The sequence below is a fragment of the Macaca fascicularis genome, chromosome 2, assembly GCF_037993035.2.
Source record: "Macaca fascicularis isolate 582-1 chromosome 2, T2T-MFA8v1.1".
Classification (NCBI taxonomy): Eukaryota; Metazoa; Chordata; class Mammalia; order Primates; family Cercopithecidae; genus Macaca; species Macaca fascicularis.
In genome coordinates this window covers 142,067,287-142,087,919 of record NC_088376.1, presented here as the reverse complement: position 1 = coordinate 142,087,919, position 20,633 = coordinate 142,067,287, and the positions used below count along the sequence as shown (strand labels likewise).

Sequence of the window (20,633 nt, the reverse complement as noted above, 5' to 3'; positions counted from 1 at the left end):
TTGGGGGTGTGTGTGTGTGTGTATATATATATATATATATATTTACCTTTATGCAAGGGATACAACAATACACCTTTTTTTCTTCATATGAACTATCCTCCCACTGCCCATTATGTGCTAGTCAGTACTATTTAAAATACAGAAATCCTGTTCATTAAAATATCTTAATTAAAATAGACATTTCTTCCCTTAGAAAAAGAATTAAAACCTTTTAGGGCCTAGCTTTAAAAAGCAACATGCTACAGGCTGATTTATTTTGGTGGTTGTTTTTATGGATGTGAAAAATATTACCACTGCAACTAGGAAGAACTATAAATGATACATTATTGCAATTGTTCTAAAAAATCAGAACAAAACTAATTTATTATAGTTCTGTCTTCATTATACACCACGTGTTGGTGAGTTAAACACAACAAAATTGTCTTTTCTTTTAAAAGTGTCTACTAAAGATAAAAAGAATAAGATAACAATTAACATGTAGTTTGTTACATTAAAAAATTTGATATACATATTTCTATTGCCTGTTAAGCTTGTTCTAAGCCTCTTTATTACAAAAAAAAAGGAAAGAAAAAGAAAATTCATTGTTTAAAGGCAAACATTCAATTCAGTTGATACAACATTACAGTACAGTCAACTAACATCATTCAACGAAGGTAACAAGTCTAGCCTTAGCTTCTTGAGTTAAAAGTCTGTAGACCAGATTGCTACAAAAGTTTCAATGCTGCTTCAAAACTGTATGTTAGCTTTTTGGAGGACAAGGTACTTTCTACCAATGGCTTCAGAAGGGGTCATGCTACTGGTAAAAGCACAGGGGAACCCCAACCTGTCATTAATCATTTTATTGAGCACTGTAGTTAGAAGAGCATTACTGAGCTTAGCACAACAACTAAAATAAAATAATATAATAATAATCATAATAAGAATAAAAACCAAACACAAACTGGAAGCCTAGAGTCGCTGCCAGCCGTGTCAAACCCTTGCGATACGCTATACTAAAAAAATTTGAAATATCCACCCGTCCTCTCCACTCTGCCACAAACTAGCAAAGTCAAAAATACAAAAGTCTTCAACTGGTTTACTTTTGCAGAATAAAGCAAAAACGTCTTTGTGCTCCTTACTACCAGAAGCAAAATATCCTCTGAGTTACCACATGTAATAGCTTCTGGATGTGTCAACCTGGGTTGGCTTGGTGTCTGCAGAACCATCTTTGTCTTTCTCACTGTCGCCTTCCCAGAGGTTAATGAGTGGTGGGTACAGCTCATTTAGTGGGATTGAAGAGGTTTTTTGCATATACTTTTTTAGTGAGTGGTGGTAGTTTTTTCTCTTAAATCTTTTGGCAAAGTACACAGCAATGGACGCAAGGCTAATGACGGCAAACATAGACCCCATTACTGCAGCAAGCGCTGTACTGGTTTCTTGATCAGAGATGTCCAGTGCGAAGGCGGCATTTTTGGTTGTGACATTTACACATGACTTTTGAGTCTGCTGATGAATATTGGACACCGTGAGACACACTTCATAATCTGTGGAAGGCTGCAGATGTGTTAGGTTGTATTCATGGACATCTACTGGGACCCTGGCAGTATATGTTATGTGGGGGTTATCAATCTTCATGGTGGCGGACGACCATTTTAAGTTTGACGTCATGACGTTGGAATTAACTTTCCAGGACACTAAGATGGAATGGGATTCTGTCTGCTTGACGTATATTTTTAGCACCTGGGTACCATCCAGAAGGGTCCCATTAACCTTAATTGTTGCTACCCGAGTGTCTGCCCCTTGGACATTCTGGGCAACACACGTGTATCTTCCTGAGTCTTCAATTTGTATGTTAGATATTTCCAAGGTGCCTTCGCTACTTAGCTTGTATTTATCTGAAAGGGTTTCCACAGTTATCTTATTTCCAATGGGCGTGACCCAGTAAATTTCAGGTTCTGGCTCAGCCATGGCTCGACAGTCTAGGAAAACCGTCATGCCGATATCCATGTTTAAACGATTTGGGAAGGTGTCGTGAGATATCATTGGGAGGCACTGTTCACTCGAATCCTGGATTAAAACTTCCTTCACCTGGTGCCCTTTATATTCGGGTGGCATGGCACAGAACATGGATAGGGGCTCCATGAAGCGGATGTTGGTTTTGTTGGAGTTAATCCAGTGGATCACACAGTCACACCTCAGGGGATTGCTATGGATACTGATCTCACGCAGATTGGGGAGGGATTCGACTGTCTTTTGGTAAATGGCATTCAAGGCATTGTTGTTCAACATCAGGCTTTCCAGAGCAGGGACACTTCGGAAAGCCAAGCGGTGGATATAAGAGAGTTTAGGGTTATTGGTGGCTTCCAGCTTTGTGAGTTCAGGCAAGTTATCCAGGGCATAGCGGTCGACAGAAACGAGTTCTCCCATATTGTTGATTCCCAGTTCTTTTAACCGAAGCATATTTTTGAAGTCCCCTTCTTGGATTTTATGAATGGGGTTTTTGTTGAGGTCTAAGAATTTCAAATTTGGAACTTTTTGCAGGGCAAGTTGAGGGACTTTGACCAGTTTGTTATCATAAAAAGACAGGCTCTCAAGGCTATCCAGACCCACCAAAGCATTTCCAGGAATATCAGTGAGATACATTCCTGCCAAAACTAAGCTTCTCAAATTTACGAGGGGTTTGAAGTTCATATCCAGAATTCCAATCACAGGGTTTTCTCCAATCATGAGAATTTCCAGATTGGGTGTAGAATCAAACCAGCGACTATCAATAACTTTCAATTTGTTGGAGTTCAGGTGGAGCCTTAATAGATTTTTTAAGCCTGCAAAAGCATTAGCAGAAATAGTGCTAATTTGGTTGTGGTTGATGTAGAGTTCTTGAAGGTTGCTGAGGTCTTGTAGACAGTAGTCAGTCATCTCCGTAATCTGATTTTCCTCCAAATGCAGTGTCGTGAGCTGGGTTAGGTTTGCCAGCCCAACCTCCTTAATGTTAGTAAAGTTGTTTTGGGAGAAATCTAGTTCAGTCAAGTTGAAAAGCTGCTGCAGCTCATCCACAGTCTTTGCGATGTTATTGCTCTGTAAGAGAAGCACTTGTGTGTCACTAGAGAGGTTACTGGGAATCCTTGTTAAGCGGAGGTCATTGCAATCAACAGTCGTGGCTTCTCTGTAAGTTGACTGTGGGGTAAACCAGGGACGAATTTCACATACGCAAAGTTGTGGACACTCACTATTCTGTATGGAAGACTCAGTTAATGAAGTCATTAGTAGGCCCAGCACCAATTGGCAAGCTGCTACAACAAAGCTCATTCTAGCCATGCTGGCTTGCTGAGCAAGCTCAACTCCTGACACCCTTAAGTTTTAACAAAACGTGAACACGATATTGTGATATGTAGGACAGCGAGCAGAAAATGTAAACATTCAAGCAAAGTCTTGGTTGAGCTGTGTAGAATTCCAGAGTCCAAAAGGATGGTTTTCAGGAGTTTTCAAAAGGCAGAAAGCAATCTGAAGTCTTTTAAACTGTGTCTCAATTCCAGGCATGTGCACAGGTCTGTGGCATGAGTTACTTCAGCCAAATTGAAGTCTGGAGATGTGCCTGAAAATTAGATTAGGACAGATGTTATGCTTATTCCATATACTTTCTACATTACAGCCTTTCTTTTGTTTACTAAAAAGGCACAGTTACTCACAAATCTAGTATTGAATACATTCAAAATCCATTCAGGATAACCAAATAGGCTTTTAAATAGTAGGACATTCTTACTATATCCCACTTACTATACTAAAACTAATTTTAGAACTCCTTCAATTTTATAATTAAATTTAGACTCCATGTACCACCAGAGTCATATATGACTGTGTACAGTTGTATGTATACACATGTAAATCACTAAACATGCACACACACACATACAAGTGCACACACTCATACACACTTACTAGAAACACTAAGAAAAAGCCTGCAGATGTCATTTCTTTAAAAACAAAGATGTCTTCAGAAACTACATTTATAGCTCCAAAACATTAAAAGTTCATTCCTAGTAAAAGCAAAACATGAATGGTAGCTTATTAAAGACTCAAAGCTAAGTTTTAGATCTTTACATTTTAGTTAATACCTCATTTGTCTCCAGGAATTGTTTCTTTTCTAAATGGTACATTCTGTAGACATATTCAGCCAATGCTTTTCTAGCTCAATTATTCTTATGCAAAAAGTTAATTTAATATTCTACAACATGGATGGAAACATCAAAAACATGCTTGAAAGATGCCAGTCATAAACGATCACATATTGTATGATTCCACATATACAAAGTATCCAGAATAGGACAACCTGCAGAGACAGAAAGTAATTTGGTCATTGCCTATGGCCAGGGGTATGGGGGGGTACAGTGGGAGGAGTGCTAAAGGCTACAAAGTATTTTTTGAGATGATGAAAATATTCTAAAGATTGTGGTGATGGTTGCACAATTCTGTGAATCTTCTAAAAACTCTTGACTCAAACATTTTAATGAGCAAATTACGTTATGTGAATTATATCTTGATAAAGTTATTATTTTTAAAGTTAATTTAATATAACTAAAAAAGGAAAACATCAGTTTTTCCTATATTCGAATAGCCACATCAGATCTTGACTGAATAATAAAAGGACTTCATTCTGTCACACCACTGGTCTCCATTTAAAAACACAAACATACACAATAGATGTATTTGTATCTCACACAGATGATTTCATTAATCTCATGAGAATGTCACTCACCGCTTAATGACTGTTGACCACGAACATGTTTACATAACCTCTTGAAGCCTCAAGTATCTTCAGTTATAAAATGGGGTTGCTCATACAAGTACAGTTCTCATAGGATTATTGAGAAAATTAAGGGAATCTATGTAAACTTCTTAGTGTAGTAGCTGACTCACATTATATGCTCACAAAAGTTAATAATAGTTGTTATTCATCATCTTATATCTCTAATCCATTTAGTTTTAGCTAAATAGTGGTTGTCAGAGGACAAGTGAAAGAAGGAAAGCTGAGAATATTTGTTTTTATTAACCATCATCTATTGATTTCAATAAAATCTTCTGAAGTCAGATATGTACTGCTCACCTGCTTGCAAAGATGATATTAGTAGTTAATGGCTCTATTTTTTCTGCATTCCTATCAGCTGTAAAAAGCCATTATGGATCCAGTGTTTGTCTTGCTTTCCCTAACTGGGCCATTCACTTGCTAAAGTAGTCAAAGCAGAGTTACATGTTTTCCTGGTGTTCGTCTTGCTATAGTGCACTTGAGTCTTGAGCACTGACGAACTTCAGTGACTAATGTATTCTTTACCTTCCTACTATAAGGATCTAATAAAATCGAGCATATGTGTTTAAACCCAGTGCTCAATACATAGCAAGCTCTGAATTCATGCTAGCTGCTATTAACAACCTTTTGACTTTGTAAAACATAGTGATCTTTGTGACTAAGAGTATAAGAATACAAATAGCCAGTACTAAAAGTTATGTATTTAATGAGTCATATTTTCATAGTAAGAAGAAAAAGTCCTACAACTTTTTTGTTATACAAAATACGAAAACTGCATTACTGGTCTGACAATAAAGAAAAAAAAAAATCCAGATTCTGGCAAGTATGAGACAGGAGTAGGAAATGATTGTGTAGGAGTAGGAAATAAGTGTGTTGCCTGATACTAGATGCCTTCTAGTCTTGGTGGGAGGAAACATACATCTGGCATTCTTCTCCCTCCTCCCCATCTCCAAGTCTGGTTACTTCACCCTTTACTATGTAGTCTTGTGCCACCATAAGGAAAGTCTGGCCAATGATGGACCACATATACAATGGTAGTCCCATAAAGTTGTATTCATAGTACCATATTTTTATTATACCTTTATGTTTCAATACACAAATACTTGCCATTGTGTTACAATTGCCTATTGCCTTCAGGATAGTAACATGCTATACAGGTTTGCGGCCTAGGAGCAATAGGGTATATCATATAGGCTACATACCACCTAGGTTTATGTAAGTATACTCTATGACATTTGCACAATGATGGAATCACCTAATGACACATTTCTCAGAACATATCCCCATCATTAAGTGACATGCCTGTATTTGCAAAACTTTTCAGTATTATAAAACTAGTTTGACTCTGACTTTTATCCGGATATTCTATGAAATGAAAAAATATGGACTGGGCGCGGTGGATCACGCCTGTAATCCCAGCACTTTGGGAGGCTGAAGGGGCGCAGATCACGAGGTCGGGGGTTCGAGACCAGCTTGACCAACATGGTGAAACCGTGTCTCTACTAAAAATACAAAAATTAGCCAGGCGTGGTGATACACGCCTGTATTCCCAGCTACTCAGGGGCCTGAGGCAGGAGAATCGCTTGAACCCGGGAGGCGCAGGTTCCAATGAGCCAAGATGGCGCCACTGCACTCCAGCCTGGGCAACAGAGTAAGACTCTGTCTTAAAAAAAAAAAAAATACCGCAGAGAATAACATTTTTATTATTAACTCCACAAATTTATTTCACTTTTGTTTCTGTTTAGAGGAATCTTGAAACAGGTGCAACGGCCACAATAAATTGCTAAGAAAACTTCTGCCACAGGTTATTTCTCAATCATAACTCAAAATAGAAAACCAAAAGAATAAAGCTACCTTTCATAACTGAGATAGAATTTCAACTAATTTTTATTTGTTTATTTATCTTTGAGACAAAGTCTTGCTCTGTCTTCCAGGCTGGAGTGCAGTGGCGCGATCTCGGCTCACTGCAACCTCCGCCTCCCGGGTTTAAGCAATTATCCTACCTCGGCCTTCTGCATAGCTGGAACTACAGGCACGTGCCACCACGCCTGACTAATTGTATTTTTAGTAGGGACAAGGTTTCACTGCATTAGCCGGGATGGTCTTGATCTCCTCACCTCGTGATCCACCCACTTCGGACTCCTAAAGTGCTTAGGATTACAGGTGTGAGACACCGCACCCGGCCTCAACTAATTTTTATGTTTCAAATGAATGTAAGGAAATGTATCAAGAAGTAAAATATGTATTAAAGTTGTGTGAGAGACTTCCAAATCAGTCTATTAATATTGAGAAATAGCCTTTATGGGGCTATAGTTTGAACATTATTACAGCTAATACCCCCATTTTAGTTTAAATTATATGATTTGAGATAATTGTGTTGAAATCTTCAAAATTTTCTTTGACATACACACATACCTTTTTCAACCAACCAACCAACCAATCAACCATGGAAACCCAGAATGTTAGAAATCAGATCAAGCACAGAGGAAGACATTTTTTTCTTCTACATTCTATAAGAATGTATGTATAAGAATTTCCTCTCCACATCCTACAAGACATTCCTTTGGCAGCAAGGAATTAAACATCCTTAATACAAAAGGAGGTGTTAAGATATTTCTATTTCTATTTAATTCTGAATTCTCTTTAGTAAATTTCACCAAATGTTTTTAACATGACATTATACATAGAACAACTTTTATAGCGCCCTTAAGCCAGTTTAGATGTTTGCAATGTAGGGCATTTCTCAGGAGCTACTCACTAATAGTGTTTAAATGTAAATCCATTATCACAACAAGAAAACTACAGACCAATATTCCTAATGCATACTGATGCAAATCTTCTCAACAAAATGTAGCAAACCAAATTCAAAAGCATATTAAAAAGATTGTATACTATGAACAAGTTGGATTTATACCGGGAATGCAAGGAAGGGAATGTGAAAAACAATTAGTATAATATATCACATTAACATAATAAAGAAGTGAAAACACATGATCATCTCAATTGATGCACAAAACCATTTGACAAAATTCAACACTTTTTCATGATAAAAACACTCAACAAACGAGGAATGGAAGGAAAGTACCTACACATAATAAAAGTCACATATGAAAAGTCCACAGTTAAAATCATACTCAATCGCGAAAAACGGAAAGTTTCTCTTCTAAGAATGGGAACAAGGAAAGGATGCCTATTCTTGCCATTTCTATTCAACATAGTACTGGAAACTCTAGTCACAGCAGTTAGACAAGAAAAATAAATAAAAGGCATTTAAATGGAAGAGAAGTAAAATTATCTGTTCCCAGATTACATAATCTTATATATAGAAAATCCTAAAGATTCCACAAAAAACCCACTAAAACTAATAAATGATGTTAGCAAATTTGCAGGATACAAATCAACACACAAATGAGTTGTATTTCCATAAACGAACAATGACTAATCTGAAAAGGAAATTAAGAAAACAACCCCGTTTACAAAAGTCTCAGAAAGAATACAATGCTTAGGAATGAACTGAGAAGGCAAAAGACTTGTACAATGAAAATTATAAGAGATAACCAAAATAAATCAAAGATGACATAAACACAATGGTGAAACATCCCATGTTTATAGACTGGAAAATTTAATATTGTTATACTGTCTATAACACCCAAAACAATCTACAGAGTCAATGCCATCTCTATCAAAATCTCAATGGTAACTTCCACAGGAAAAATTTCTAAAATTCATATAAAATCAAGAGATTTTACATTGCCAAAGTAATCCTGAAAAAGAACAATGTTGGAGACTTCACACTTCCTGATTTCAAAACATACTGTAAGGCAACAGTAATCAAGATGGTGTAGTACTGACATACAGACAGACATATAGACCAATGGAACAGAGTCCAGAAATAAACCCTTCTATACATGCTTTTTATGATCTTTGACAAGGGTGCCAAGACTATACAATGAAGGACAGTTTCTTCAACAAATTGTGTTGGGAAAACTGGATGTCTACATGAAAAGAATGAGGTTGTACTCTTCCCTTATGCCATATACAAAAATTAACTCAAAATGCATTAAAGACCTAACCATAAGACCTAAACCTTTGAAACTCCTAGAAGAAAACATAAGGGAAAAGCTTTTGGGTATTTGGCAATGGTTTCTTAGATATGACACCGAAAACACAGGCAACAACAACAAAAGACAAATGAGATGACTTCAAACTTACAGCCTGTGCATCAAAGGAGACAATCAACAGAGAAAAAAGATGACCTACAGAATGGGAGACAGTATTTTTAAATTATATATATGATAATGGATTAATATCCAGAATATATTGTAAACTCCTACAACAAAATAACCTTATTAAAAAATGGGCAAAGGACTTAGACAGTTATCCAAAGACATACAAATGACCCACAAGCATATGAAAAAATGCTCCATATCACTAATCATAAGAGAAATGCAAATAAAAAGCACAATGAGGTATCACCTCATACTCATTATGATGGACACTATCACCACAGAAAATAACACGCACTGGAAAAGATGCAGAGAAATTGTAACCCTTGTTCACTGTGATTTCTCAAAAAATCGAAAATATAATCACCATATGATTATATCCCAGTTCAGGGTACATATCCAAAAGAATTAAAGCAGCATCTGAAAGAGATATTTATTTGTACACCCACGTTCATTGCAACTATTATTCACAATAGTCAAGAGGTGGAGGCAGCCCAAATGCCCAATGACAAATGAATGGATAAAGAAAATGTGGTTTAATTAGATCCCGTTTGTCAATTTTTGCTTTTGCTGCAATTGTTTTTGGTGATTTTGTCACCAAATGGTGATTTTGCCTGTGCTTATGTTTTGAATGGTATTGCCTAGATTTTCTTCTAGAGTTTTTATAGTTTTGTGTTTTACATTTAAGTCTTTAATCCATCTTGAGTTAATTTTTGTATAAGGTATCCAGTTTCATTTTTCTGCATATGGGTAGCCAATTCTCCCAGGATTATTTATTAAATAGGGAATCGTTTCCCCATTGCTTGTTTTTGTCAGGTTTGTGAAAGATGATATGGTTGTAGATGGGTGGTCTTATTTCTGAGTTATAAAAACAAGATCATGTCCTTTGCAGGGACATGGATGGAGCTGGAAGCCATTATCCTGAGCAAACTAAGGCAGGAACAGAAAACCAAACACCACATGTTCTCACCTATAAGTGGGAGCTGAACAGTGAGAACACATGGACACACAGGGAGGGGAACGACACAAACAGGGCCTGTTGGGTGGTAGGGCGAGGGGAGGGAGAGCATTAGGAAATACAGCTAATGCATCCTGGGCTTAATACGTAGATGATGGGTTGACAGGTGCTGCAAACCACCATGGCACACGTTTGCCCATGTAACAAACCTGCACATCCTACACATGTACCCCGGAACTTAAAACAAATTAAAATTAATTTTAAAAAATGAAAAAACGTGTGGTGGCTCAAACTAGACTGCTCTGATCCCACAAGAACCCTGCTGCTGTCCATTCACATCAGGACCACCCAGGAAAGCAAACAATTTAGCCTTCCCGGCATGATATCACCTAGTCCCTTGGACTATAGAGTGAGGGCTTATGTGTCTCCTATTTAGAGAGTGTGTTTCATAATTATACAAAGGGTAGAAAATGGACCAACCAACAGGCTGAGTCATTTTTTAAGAGGGTGGCAGTAATAACCCCAAATGAGCTCAACAAAACTGGGGAATCCAAGGAATGGTGCTTGAAGGGAAGTAGGGTTGGTTGTGGTCCTTAAACCTCTTGGCACTTTTATAAAATGGGGCAGGGTGGGGATGGAGTAATACAGCCCTTGCCTCCAATCCAAATGCACTCAAGGACTTAGTATTTAGTCTTATTTTCCAGTTTTGTTTGTTTACAAAGCAACCTTGCTTGATACTGCAGGGAAAGTCAAGTTTTTCATTTTGCCCACTCAGGGCTACCCGCCTGGGTCAGCATCTTCCCTAGCGTCTTCACAGCACTCCTAAGGAAGACTTTTGCAGTGCTCTCCAGAGCTGAGGGGAGTGGAATTCAGTCGAGGGAAAGTGAAAGGAAACTAAGGTTTCCCGTTTCTTCTCAAGGCAGATGTTCTCAGCTTCCTTCACACCTCCTTCCCATAGGTGCAAGAGACAGTACAGCTGGGTTGTGTAGGAGGGCCAAGAAGAAAGGGGCACTTAGTCTAGCCCCACGTTTGGCCAAAGACAGGTACACAGCAGATACCATCCTATCTTCCCCTCTTAATAGCAGGCCAACCACATGTAACCCTTCCCCTTCTTTACTAATGCACCCTCTTTGTGGTACCAGCAACAAGGGACAGATAGGCCCACCCACTCTAGTCTAGGGAGAGTTTTGCTACTATCCCTAAAATTGTACCACCCCCATATCCCACTCCTTTTTGTAAAAACAAAAGGAGTTTAAACCTGTAAGCATGCTATTGCTTTCTATGTGTTAATCAGTTTCCTTCCATTTGAGCTGCATAAGAGGGAAGGGTATCGGAAGCATAGGCCGTAATCTTGTGCCAATCAGTAAAAACCACTACTACACACACACACACGAAAATGTGGTGTGTACATACAATGGAATATTATGCAGCTTTAAAAAGGAATTCCTGTCATATGCTATAACATGGATGAATCTTGAGGACATTATGAAATAAGCCATTCACAATAGCGTGAATACTACATGATTCCATTCATATAAAGTAGTCAAAATCACAGAAACAGAAAGTAGAAAGGTGGTTGCCAAGGGCTTGGAGGTAGAGGGAACTGGTGTTTCATGGGAATAAAGTTTTAGTTTTGCAAGATGAGAAAGTTCTAGAGATCTGTTACACAATAATGTGAATATACTTAACACAACTGAACTGTACACTTAAAATTGAGAGATGATAAATTTAATGTTAAGTGCTTTTACCACAAAAAAAAGTGAAGCCATTATAATTCAGGCCAACTTTTATAACATATACAAATTAATTATTTAAATTCTGCAACAAATAAAAAACAGCTGGAATAGATTTTTTTTTTTTTTTTTTAAAGTGAAATTGCTTTCTTCTAGGGCTGATTGACAAGATCTATCAAATGTACGAAGAAAATGTCCTGCTAATTACCAGGGTGATGTTTCACAAACAAGTCTGGAGGTTTAAAGAAACAAACCCTTTAAGTAACAAAACATGGCTTTAAGGCCCAGAATTTGCAAGGGATGCATTTCGAAAGTCCCACAAACAATTATACAATTACATTTGATGCTTCTTTTTTTTTCCAACAAGATATATTTGGGACACTCTGCTCTGAGTATAAAATTCTGAAGGCAATGAACTGCATGATCATCACCATCACTGCACTTGGCAAGCGCTCTCATTTTCCCCATAGAACTGTGTTAGATAGGAAGTTAGTTCAACAGAATAAAAATATTTGGTGAGACTTAGCACTATGATTTATATGCATTAACTTCTTATGAAGTTAGGCAAAAAAGAAATATGTACTCACAATAACAAGTTGGTTATTTGTATTTCTGTTACTGGAAAAAAAAAAAATCTGGCAGCTCTGGGGTTGGAGAAAGAATTCTACCCTGGAGGAATCAAGTGTTCTGTATTCGAATTATGCTTCTCTACTTACTAGATGTGTCACCTTGTGCAAGCTGTAGACCTTCCCCAACTTACGATAGTTCAACTTACAATTTTTTGACTTTATGAAGGTGTGAAAGCAGTACACACTTAGTAGAAATCTGAGTACCTATATGATAGCATTCTATTTTTAACTGTCACTGCAGTATTCAATTACACGAGAAATTCAACAGTTTATTAGAAAACAGACTTTATGGTAGATGATTTTGCCCAATAAAACTAATGTAAATGTTCTGACAATATTCAAGGTAGGCTATGATGTTTTGGTAGGTTAGGTGTATTAAATGCATTTTCAACATAATGATATTTTCAACTTAAGATGGGTGTATCAGGACGTAACCCTATCATAAGCTGAGAATTCTCTGTGATTCAGTTTCCATAGCTAAACTTAAGGCTAAGTATATATGGTTCATATATGTACATTATGATAAAAAAGTACCTATGTAAAAATATTCAGCCTAGGGCCTGGGTATGATGGTTAATACCCAGTGTCAACTTGATTGGATTGAGATACAAAGTATTAACCTTGGGTGTGTCTGTGAGGGTGTTGTCAAAAGAAATTAACATTTGAGTCAGTGGGCTGGAGAAGGCAGATCCACCCTTAATCTGGTGGGGACAATTTAATCAGCTTCCAGCAAATATAAAGCAGGCAGAAAAACATGAAAAGGAGAGAAGGACCTAGCCTCCCAGCCTACATCTTTCTCCTGTGCTGGATGCTTCCTGCCCTTGAACATCAGACTCCAAGTTCTTCAGTTTTAGGACTCGGACTGGTTCTCCTTGCTCCACAACTGGCAGATAGCCTAGCCTATTGTGGGACTTTGTGATCATGTAAGTTAATACTTAATAAACTCTCCTTTACACACACACACACACACACACACACACACACACACACACACACACACACACACACACACACACACACACACATATATATCTCCTGTTCTGTCCCTCTACGAGAACTCTAATACAGATTTTGGTACCAGGAGTGGTTCTAAAGGAACAGAATATTAAAGGATGGAGTTCCTTCATTGATTTTGGGGTTTCTGGAGTTGGCTACTTAATATGATTAGACCCCAAAATGCTAAGGACTCTACTTCTAATAGTATGGAGAACACTGATAGTCGTTGGTGTTAACTATTTAGAGACTTATGCAAAATAAATGCATTTGACACTGCTGATTCACCGCTTGTCAGAGGCATGGAGTTTAGTGACCCTATACATATAATACCTTTGACCATATGTGGAGAACCAAGAAACATGATGAAGCTGGTTGGTTGCTCCTAAGTTCGGTGGACAAAGTGATGAAAGAAAATGATGAACTCAGGGATTCTATCTCCTTGCTTCAGAAGCAGATACTGAGCCTCAAATCTGCTAAGACTGCCCTGAGTCTTATCTCCTGAAGAGAAAGAGCTGAAATTGTGGAAAAACAAACACAAGTTCTTATGCTAGCGGCTGACATGCAATGAAAGGTGCATGCACAGCCTTGCCAGGTATCTATAGTTAAAGTGAGGGCATTGATCGGAAAAGAATGGGACCCTGAAACTTGGAATGGGGATGTGTGGGAAGACCCTGATGAAGCTGGGGACACTAAGTTTGTAAACTCTGAGGAACCTTTTTAGCCAGAAGAAACAGCTTCCCCATCCCCAGTAGTGGCAACATCCCCTCCCCAACACATGCTGCCATAGGCCTTTCCACCTTTTTCTGAGGAGACAAACCCTGCACTGCCTGAGGCAACAGTGGTGGCCTCTCCCCTGAGGCAGCATGCACAGCAGCATTTCATCATCAAATGGAAGTGGCATATACATGATCATGCTCAAGCAGGTCCTGAAGGCACAAGTAAGTTACATAAGGAAGTGGCTCAAATGCCCATGGTCTCCACTCGGGCCACCCTGCCTTCTCTCCCCCAGCCTGCTCTGATGGCCTCATGGGGAGTTCCCTATGATCAGCTGACAGAGGAAGAGAAGACTAGGGCCTGGTTCACAGATGGTTCTGCATGATGTGCAGACACCACTCGAAAGTGGACAGCTGCAGCACTACAGCCCCTTTCTAGGACATCCCTGAAGGACAGCAGTGAAGTGATATCTTCCCAGTGGGCAGAATTTTAAGCAGTGCACCTGGTTGTGCACTTTGGATGGAAGGAGAAATGGCCAGATGGGTGATTATATACCGATTCATGGGCTGTAGCCAATGGTTTGGCTGGATGGTCAGGGACTTGGAAGAAGTATGATTGGAAAATTGGTGACAAAGAAATCTGGGGAAGAAGTATGTGGATTGACCTGAGTGGTCAAAAACTGTGAAGATGTTTGTATCCCATGTGAGTGCTCATCAATGGGTGACTTCAGCAGAGGAGGCTTTTAATAATCAAGTGGATAGGATGACCCGTTCCATGGACACCACTCAGCCTCTTTCCCCAGTCACCCCCGTCATTGCCCAAAGGGCCCATGAACAAAGTGGCCATGATGGCAGGGATGTAGGTTACACATGGGCTCAGCAACATGGACTTCTGCTCACCAAGGCTGACCTGGCTCCAGCCACTGCTGAGTGCCCAATTTGCCAGCAGCAGAGACCAACACTGAGCCCTCGATAAGGCACCATTCCTCGGGATGATCAGCCAGCTACCTGGTGGAAGATTGATTATATTGGACCTTTTCCATCATGAAAAGGACAGAGGTTGGTCCTCACTGGAATAGACACTCCGGATATGAGTTTGCCTATCCTGCATGCAATGCTTTTGCCAAGACTACCATCCATGGACTCATGGAATGCCTTATTCACCATCATGGTATTCCATACAGCATTGCCTCTGACCAAGGCACTCACTTTACAGCTAAAGAAGTGTGGCAGTGGGCTCATGCTCATGGAATTCACTGCTCTTACCATGTTCCCCATCATCCTAAAGCAGCTGGATTGACAAAACAGTGAAATGGCCTTTTGAAGTCACACTTAAAATGCCAACTAGGTAAAAATATTTGCAGGGCTGCAGCAAAGTTCTCCAGAAGGCCATGCATGCTCTGAATCAGCATCCACTATATGGTACTGTTTGTCCCATAGCTAGAATTCATGGGTCTAGGAATCAATGGGTGGAAGTGGCGCCACTCACCATCACCCCTAGTGATCCACTACCAAAATTTTTCTTTCCTGTTCCCACGACATTTCGTTCTGCTAGCCTAGACATCTTAGTTCCAGAGGGAGGAACGCTGCCACCTGGAGACACAATGATTCCGTGAAACTAGAACTTAAGATTGCCACCTGGACACTTTGGGCTCCCCCTACCTTTAAGTCAAGAGGCTAAGAAGGGAGTTACAGTTTTGGCTGGTGTGACTGACCCAGATTACCAAGATGAAATCAGTCTGCTACTCTACAACGAAAGTAAGGGAGAGTATGCATGGAATACAGGAGATCCATTAGGATGTCTCTTAGTATTACAATGTCCTGTGATTAAGGTCAACGGAAAACTACAACAGCCCAATCCAGGCAGGACTACAAATGGCCCAGACCTTCAGGAGTGAAGGTTTGGGTCACTGCACCAGGAGAAAAAAAAAAAAAACAACAACCTGATGAGGTGCTTGCTGAAGGCAAAGGGAATATAGAATGGGTAGTACAAGAAGGTAGTCATCAATACCAGCTACAACCACATGACCAGCTGCAGAAACAAGGACTGTTGACTGTCATGAGTGTTTCCTCCTTGTTAAAAACATGTTTGTGCATGTATATACCTGTACTAATATCTTTTTTTTCCTTTATCATGTGACATAAGATTTATTGACTTCATATCAGCATGTAAGTATTGTTAACTTTATGTAATAGTATTTGGGTTGGGGGATTAGTGTGTTTCTGGTTGTAGGAAGGATAGTTGTATTATGTTAGGTGTAATTATGCCCTCATTATTGTCTTTATTTGTATGTATGGTCTCAGGAGATGTGTTCAAGTTGACAAGGGATGGACTGGCGATACAAAGTATTAATCCTGGGTGTGTCTGTGTGGGTGTTGCCAAAAGAGATTATCATTCCAGTCAGTGGGAAGGCAGACCCACCTTTAATCTGGTGGGCACGATCTAATCAGCTTCCAGCAAATACAAAGCAGGCAGAGAAACATGAAAAAGAGAGACAGGTCTAGTCTCCTAGCCTACATCTTTCTCCCGTACTGTATGCTTCCTGCCCTGGAACATCGGACCCGAAGTTCTTCAGTTTGGGGACTCGAACTGGCTCTCCTTGCTCCTTAGCTTGCAGACAGCCTATTGTGGGACCTTGTGATTGGTTGAATAAACTCCCTTTATATATATAATAGTCACATATACTAATGGGAGATATATAATATATATAAACTATGTATACATAATATATAATATATATACATATATACATGTAATACATATGTATATAAAAGATATACATCTATATTAATATATACATATATGTATATAAAATATATATAATATGTATATATTATATATAAATATATACATAGTTTATATATATTATATATCTCCCATTAGTATATGTGGCTTATATATAAGATATATATATGTAAATATATCTCCCATTAGTTCTGTCCTCTAAGAGAACCCTAACACACTGGGAAAACATCCAGCACATCGTGCGCCCTCAAATACTCATTTTTGAACCTCTGGAACCCTATCAGATTTGCCTTTGAATTTCATTTTCATCTTGTTATTGGGAGTAATGAATAATCTCTTTAAGGCCCTTGGGCATGGTAGATGCTTAGTAAAGAGTTGTTATCATTATTATTTGTCATTTCCATTATATTTTCAACCATTATCATTGGAATTAATAAAATTCAGAGACCCAATATTTTATTAGAGCTAAACTGAAACCCTTTCCAGGCAAATTATAAAACACAAACCTCCAACCTGGAAATTATCTCCATCTCATAGATAATATAATCACAGCAAAGAACTAAAACTTTGATCCCCAAATGAAGAAAAATGCCTTCTGAGGGCGTGAACTTTATTTATCCTTTCTGGATTGGCCAAATTCATATCATGTAGATAATGTTAAAATAAAAAACATTCTTTTAGCTCTTTCTCAGGCTCCAAATAGATTCAGGGCTAATGCAGCATTCAAATTTGCTTCCTTACTTTTAGGAATGGCTTGAATAATAGAGAAATGGGATTTTTGTTCAACCAAGATTTCCTTCTGGCCCTACAGAGTTTAAAAAAAATAGATTGCCTCAACACCAACATTCCCTGTAGTTACTCCATGGGGCAAGGTGGACCCAGACTCCACTGTGTGGACGGACCTCCCAGAAGGATCCTCCTGTCCCTGAAGGCCACTCTGCCTCCTGCTACAGGTCCCAGTGCTGATTGTGATACTTAACAAGGGCTTTCAGATGTCTGAAACAAGAGTATAGCATAGAGTTAAGAATGTGGCTTCTGGAGAGACAAATTCAGTTTCAAATTCAGTTCTGTGACCTTGGGTACGTTACTGAAATTTTCTAGTCTCAGTTTCCTCTTTAAGAAAATGGAGATTATGAAACCTGCTTTATAAGGATTGTGAGAGAATCAGAATGAACTGTTAAATGTAAAGCTTTTGGCAGAGGGCCTGGCACATGGCAAGCCCCCAGTAGATGTTAGCTACTATTATTTACCGGATTGATGTCTCGTATTCAATCTGAGTCTTTTTCATGGGTGTTGAAGATGAAAGTAAGTCACAGATAGTTGAAATCAGTAGAGAATGCCTTTTGTGATATGATCCAGTACAAGTTCTGTACCTTAAATAATGTAGCTAGCCAGTACAGGGTGGTCAAAGAGAGAAATTACAGTACATTTTGTATTGAGGATGTATTTGATTCTTCTTGGGAAGGAAAGAGGGCCTTGCACATACATTCTGAACACTGAATCTGCACAGACTATTTTTAAAAACATTAGTTTCTTAGACATTTTTCTGGCACCTGACCCTTTGTGACTTTTAGATTTCTTTCTCCAACAATTTTCCAAAATTATGTTCCCGGTTCACACATTATCCAAAGCCAAACACTCTGTAGTGTGTGTTAGTGATCACAGACGGAGGGTCGTATGGGAGGAAGAGCTATAATAGTCTCCATAATGCATTAAGGAAACAATAAAGTATATCCCCTTGCAAGGATATAATGGAGCTTCCTGAGGCTCTTTTTGCATAAGGAACTGTTCCTAAAAGCCCACATTATTCATCAGCAAGCAGTGCGGCCACACATCTCAGTAGGCCGGGCAACAGAACAAGGATCTTCGCCAGGAAAGAAATTCTTAATTTTGGCTTCACCACAAACTTTCTGGACGACCTTGAACAAGTCATGTAACTTTGTATCCTATTTTATTTATCTTACCTTAAGTAGTCATAGCTTCCCAGACCTAAAGGAACCTCAGGAAGTCGTCAACCCATTCCTCTGGTGTCATGGAAAACTTTACTTCCAACCATTTTCAGAGAGGCAATGCTTCCTCCGTCTCCTTCTCTTCCTTTCTTCCCTTCTTTTTTCTTTCTCTTGTGTTATTAGATTGTTTTGGAGGGATGGAGTTTGATTGTGACAAGGATCTCAAACTTAATTCTTTCTAGGGCCAGGTAGGTGTAGGGAGTTGAGTCTAACACAGTAAGAAGCAGTAGTCATGTATCAGGCTGGAGAGTGCATGAATTCCAAAAGGCATCCCAAAATGTTTTAGCTGTGCAGGCCAAACAGAACCTATCTGCTTTCAGAGTCCCTTTATGGCCCATGGCCAGTTTGCAACCTCTGAATATAAGTATAAAAACAGCACCTATAATGCTGGGCTAACGGGAATATATGGTAACTAGATGGTTAGATATACATTTTCAAATAGTATTGGCAAATACTCCATATGTGAAAAATCTATAAATTCAGTTTATTATGGTGTGAATCTCTGCTCAGAAGAAAACTTCTTTAGTGCTTTAAGAATTACATTTCCAAAAATTCATTTTACACTCCTTTCTTTCAGAAGACCTACTTTAAAAGATAGTCAGCACCTTAGAGATCCCCTAGGTGATCCAAATTGACCCAGATAATTGCCAGGGGAACAAAATAAAACCAGAGTGCCTTGCTCCCAAATTCAGTGTATCCTAATCTGGCCATGTTAAATTTCTGGGGTGGTTTTACTGGCTCCTCAGAGAAAATCAGATTGTTCTCCTCCTAATTTTCTTTTCCTTTTTTCCTTTTTCTTGTATGTTATTACTATTAATTAATACAGACAAAAATTATCTGGTGTACTTGGGTGATATAAATGTACTAGTGTACAAAGAAGGGGATGGATACAAGTGATCTTTTGATTCTCCCTTATTTTCCTTCCTCTTTCAGGCGAGGGCAAATCCATCACACTGCAGGTGCAGCCTCATCCAACATCTCTGGGAAAAGCCCAAAGGCGCAGCTGGTCTCCAAGTCGAGCATAAAAGCTGGGGTCACAATTCATTCAGCTCCTAAGAGGAACTGGGCATGGATGGCACTTTAGCCCTTTCAGGAGGGTTGGCCAGGCATGGGAAGCAGGGTAGGCTGGACTGGATGGACTTAAGAGTTACAACAGAAAATGTAAAAAGCAAAAGAAAAATGAAAAGCCAAAAGTCCAGTGCCAGCTGGCACAAATCCAAACCCAGGAAGGTGGTCTTGGGACGGACGGGAAGGGTGTCTATGAAAGAGCCCTAGGGAATAACGTCGACCTCAGAGTCTAACTTGACTTCAACTGATCAAAAGCAAGCAGGCTAGCCTCCCTGTGAAATACACAGAAGCACAAACTGTGAAAGGTAGAGACGGCCTTACAGATCACCTGACACATCTACAATAACCTCTCATTTTGCAGAGGACACCTCAGAGAGGTGAGGTCACATATTTGGAGGCCAAGCTCCACTCTCCAAGCACCCTGTCCTGCACTCTAGATAAGAGAATCCCACACTGCTTTGCTTTGTCTAGGGTTAAATTCATCATCTTTACCATGAGGGCAGGGCCTACAATTCTTTGAATGACATTAGTCTTTAGTGCTCCATTAATCAATCATTTATCAGTAGCATAGGCAAACATCACTCAATTTAGGGATAGTTCAGTGGCTGGTTGTCTTTAATAACCTCCATTTTGACCTTTGCTTAGGTAGGTTGGGGGTTGTGTAGCAACTTCAATCAGTTACACTGATGGCCAACTTATTCCAAAAAATTAGTCAGGTCAGCTGAACAATGTTCATTGATTTTTTTTTAACATGGCAATAAATTGATTGTAACGT

The 20,633-nt window shown here is 39.0% G+C and overlaps 1 protein-coding gene across 3 annotated transcripts in view; it reads right to left on the bottom strand.

Moving 5' to 3' along the window:
* Positions 1-326: 326 nt before the first annotated feature.
* The window catches only part of LRRN1 (leucine rich repeat neuronal 1), a 45,127-nt gene continuing 24,820 nt past the window's right edge, over positions 327-20,633 (bottom strand). For 2 of the 3 annotated variants that reach the window (XM_005547659.5, XM_015446204.4), the window contains exon 2: positions 327-3,571. In XM_005547659.5, the coding sequence (XP_005547716.1) occupies positions 1,144-3,294 (2,151 nt within the window). In that variant the 5' untranslated portion in view covers positions 3,295-3,571 and the 3' untranslated portion in view covers positions 327-1,143. Of the gene's footprint in view, positions 3,572-4,091; positions 4,307-20,633 lie in introns of all 3 variants that reach the window. The other variant, XM_074032750.1, reaches the window with a different exon arrangement.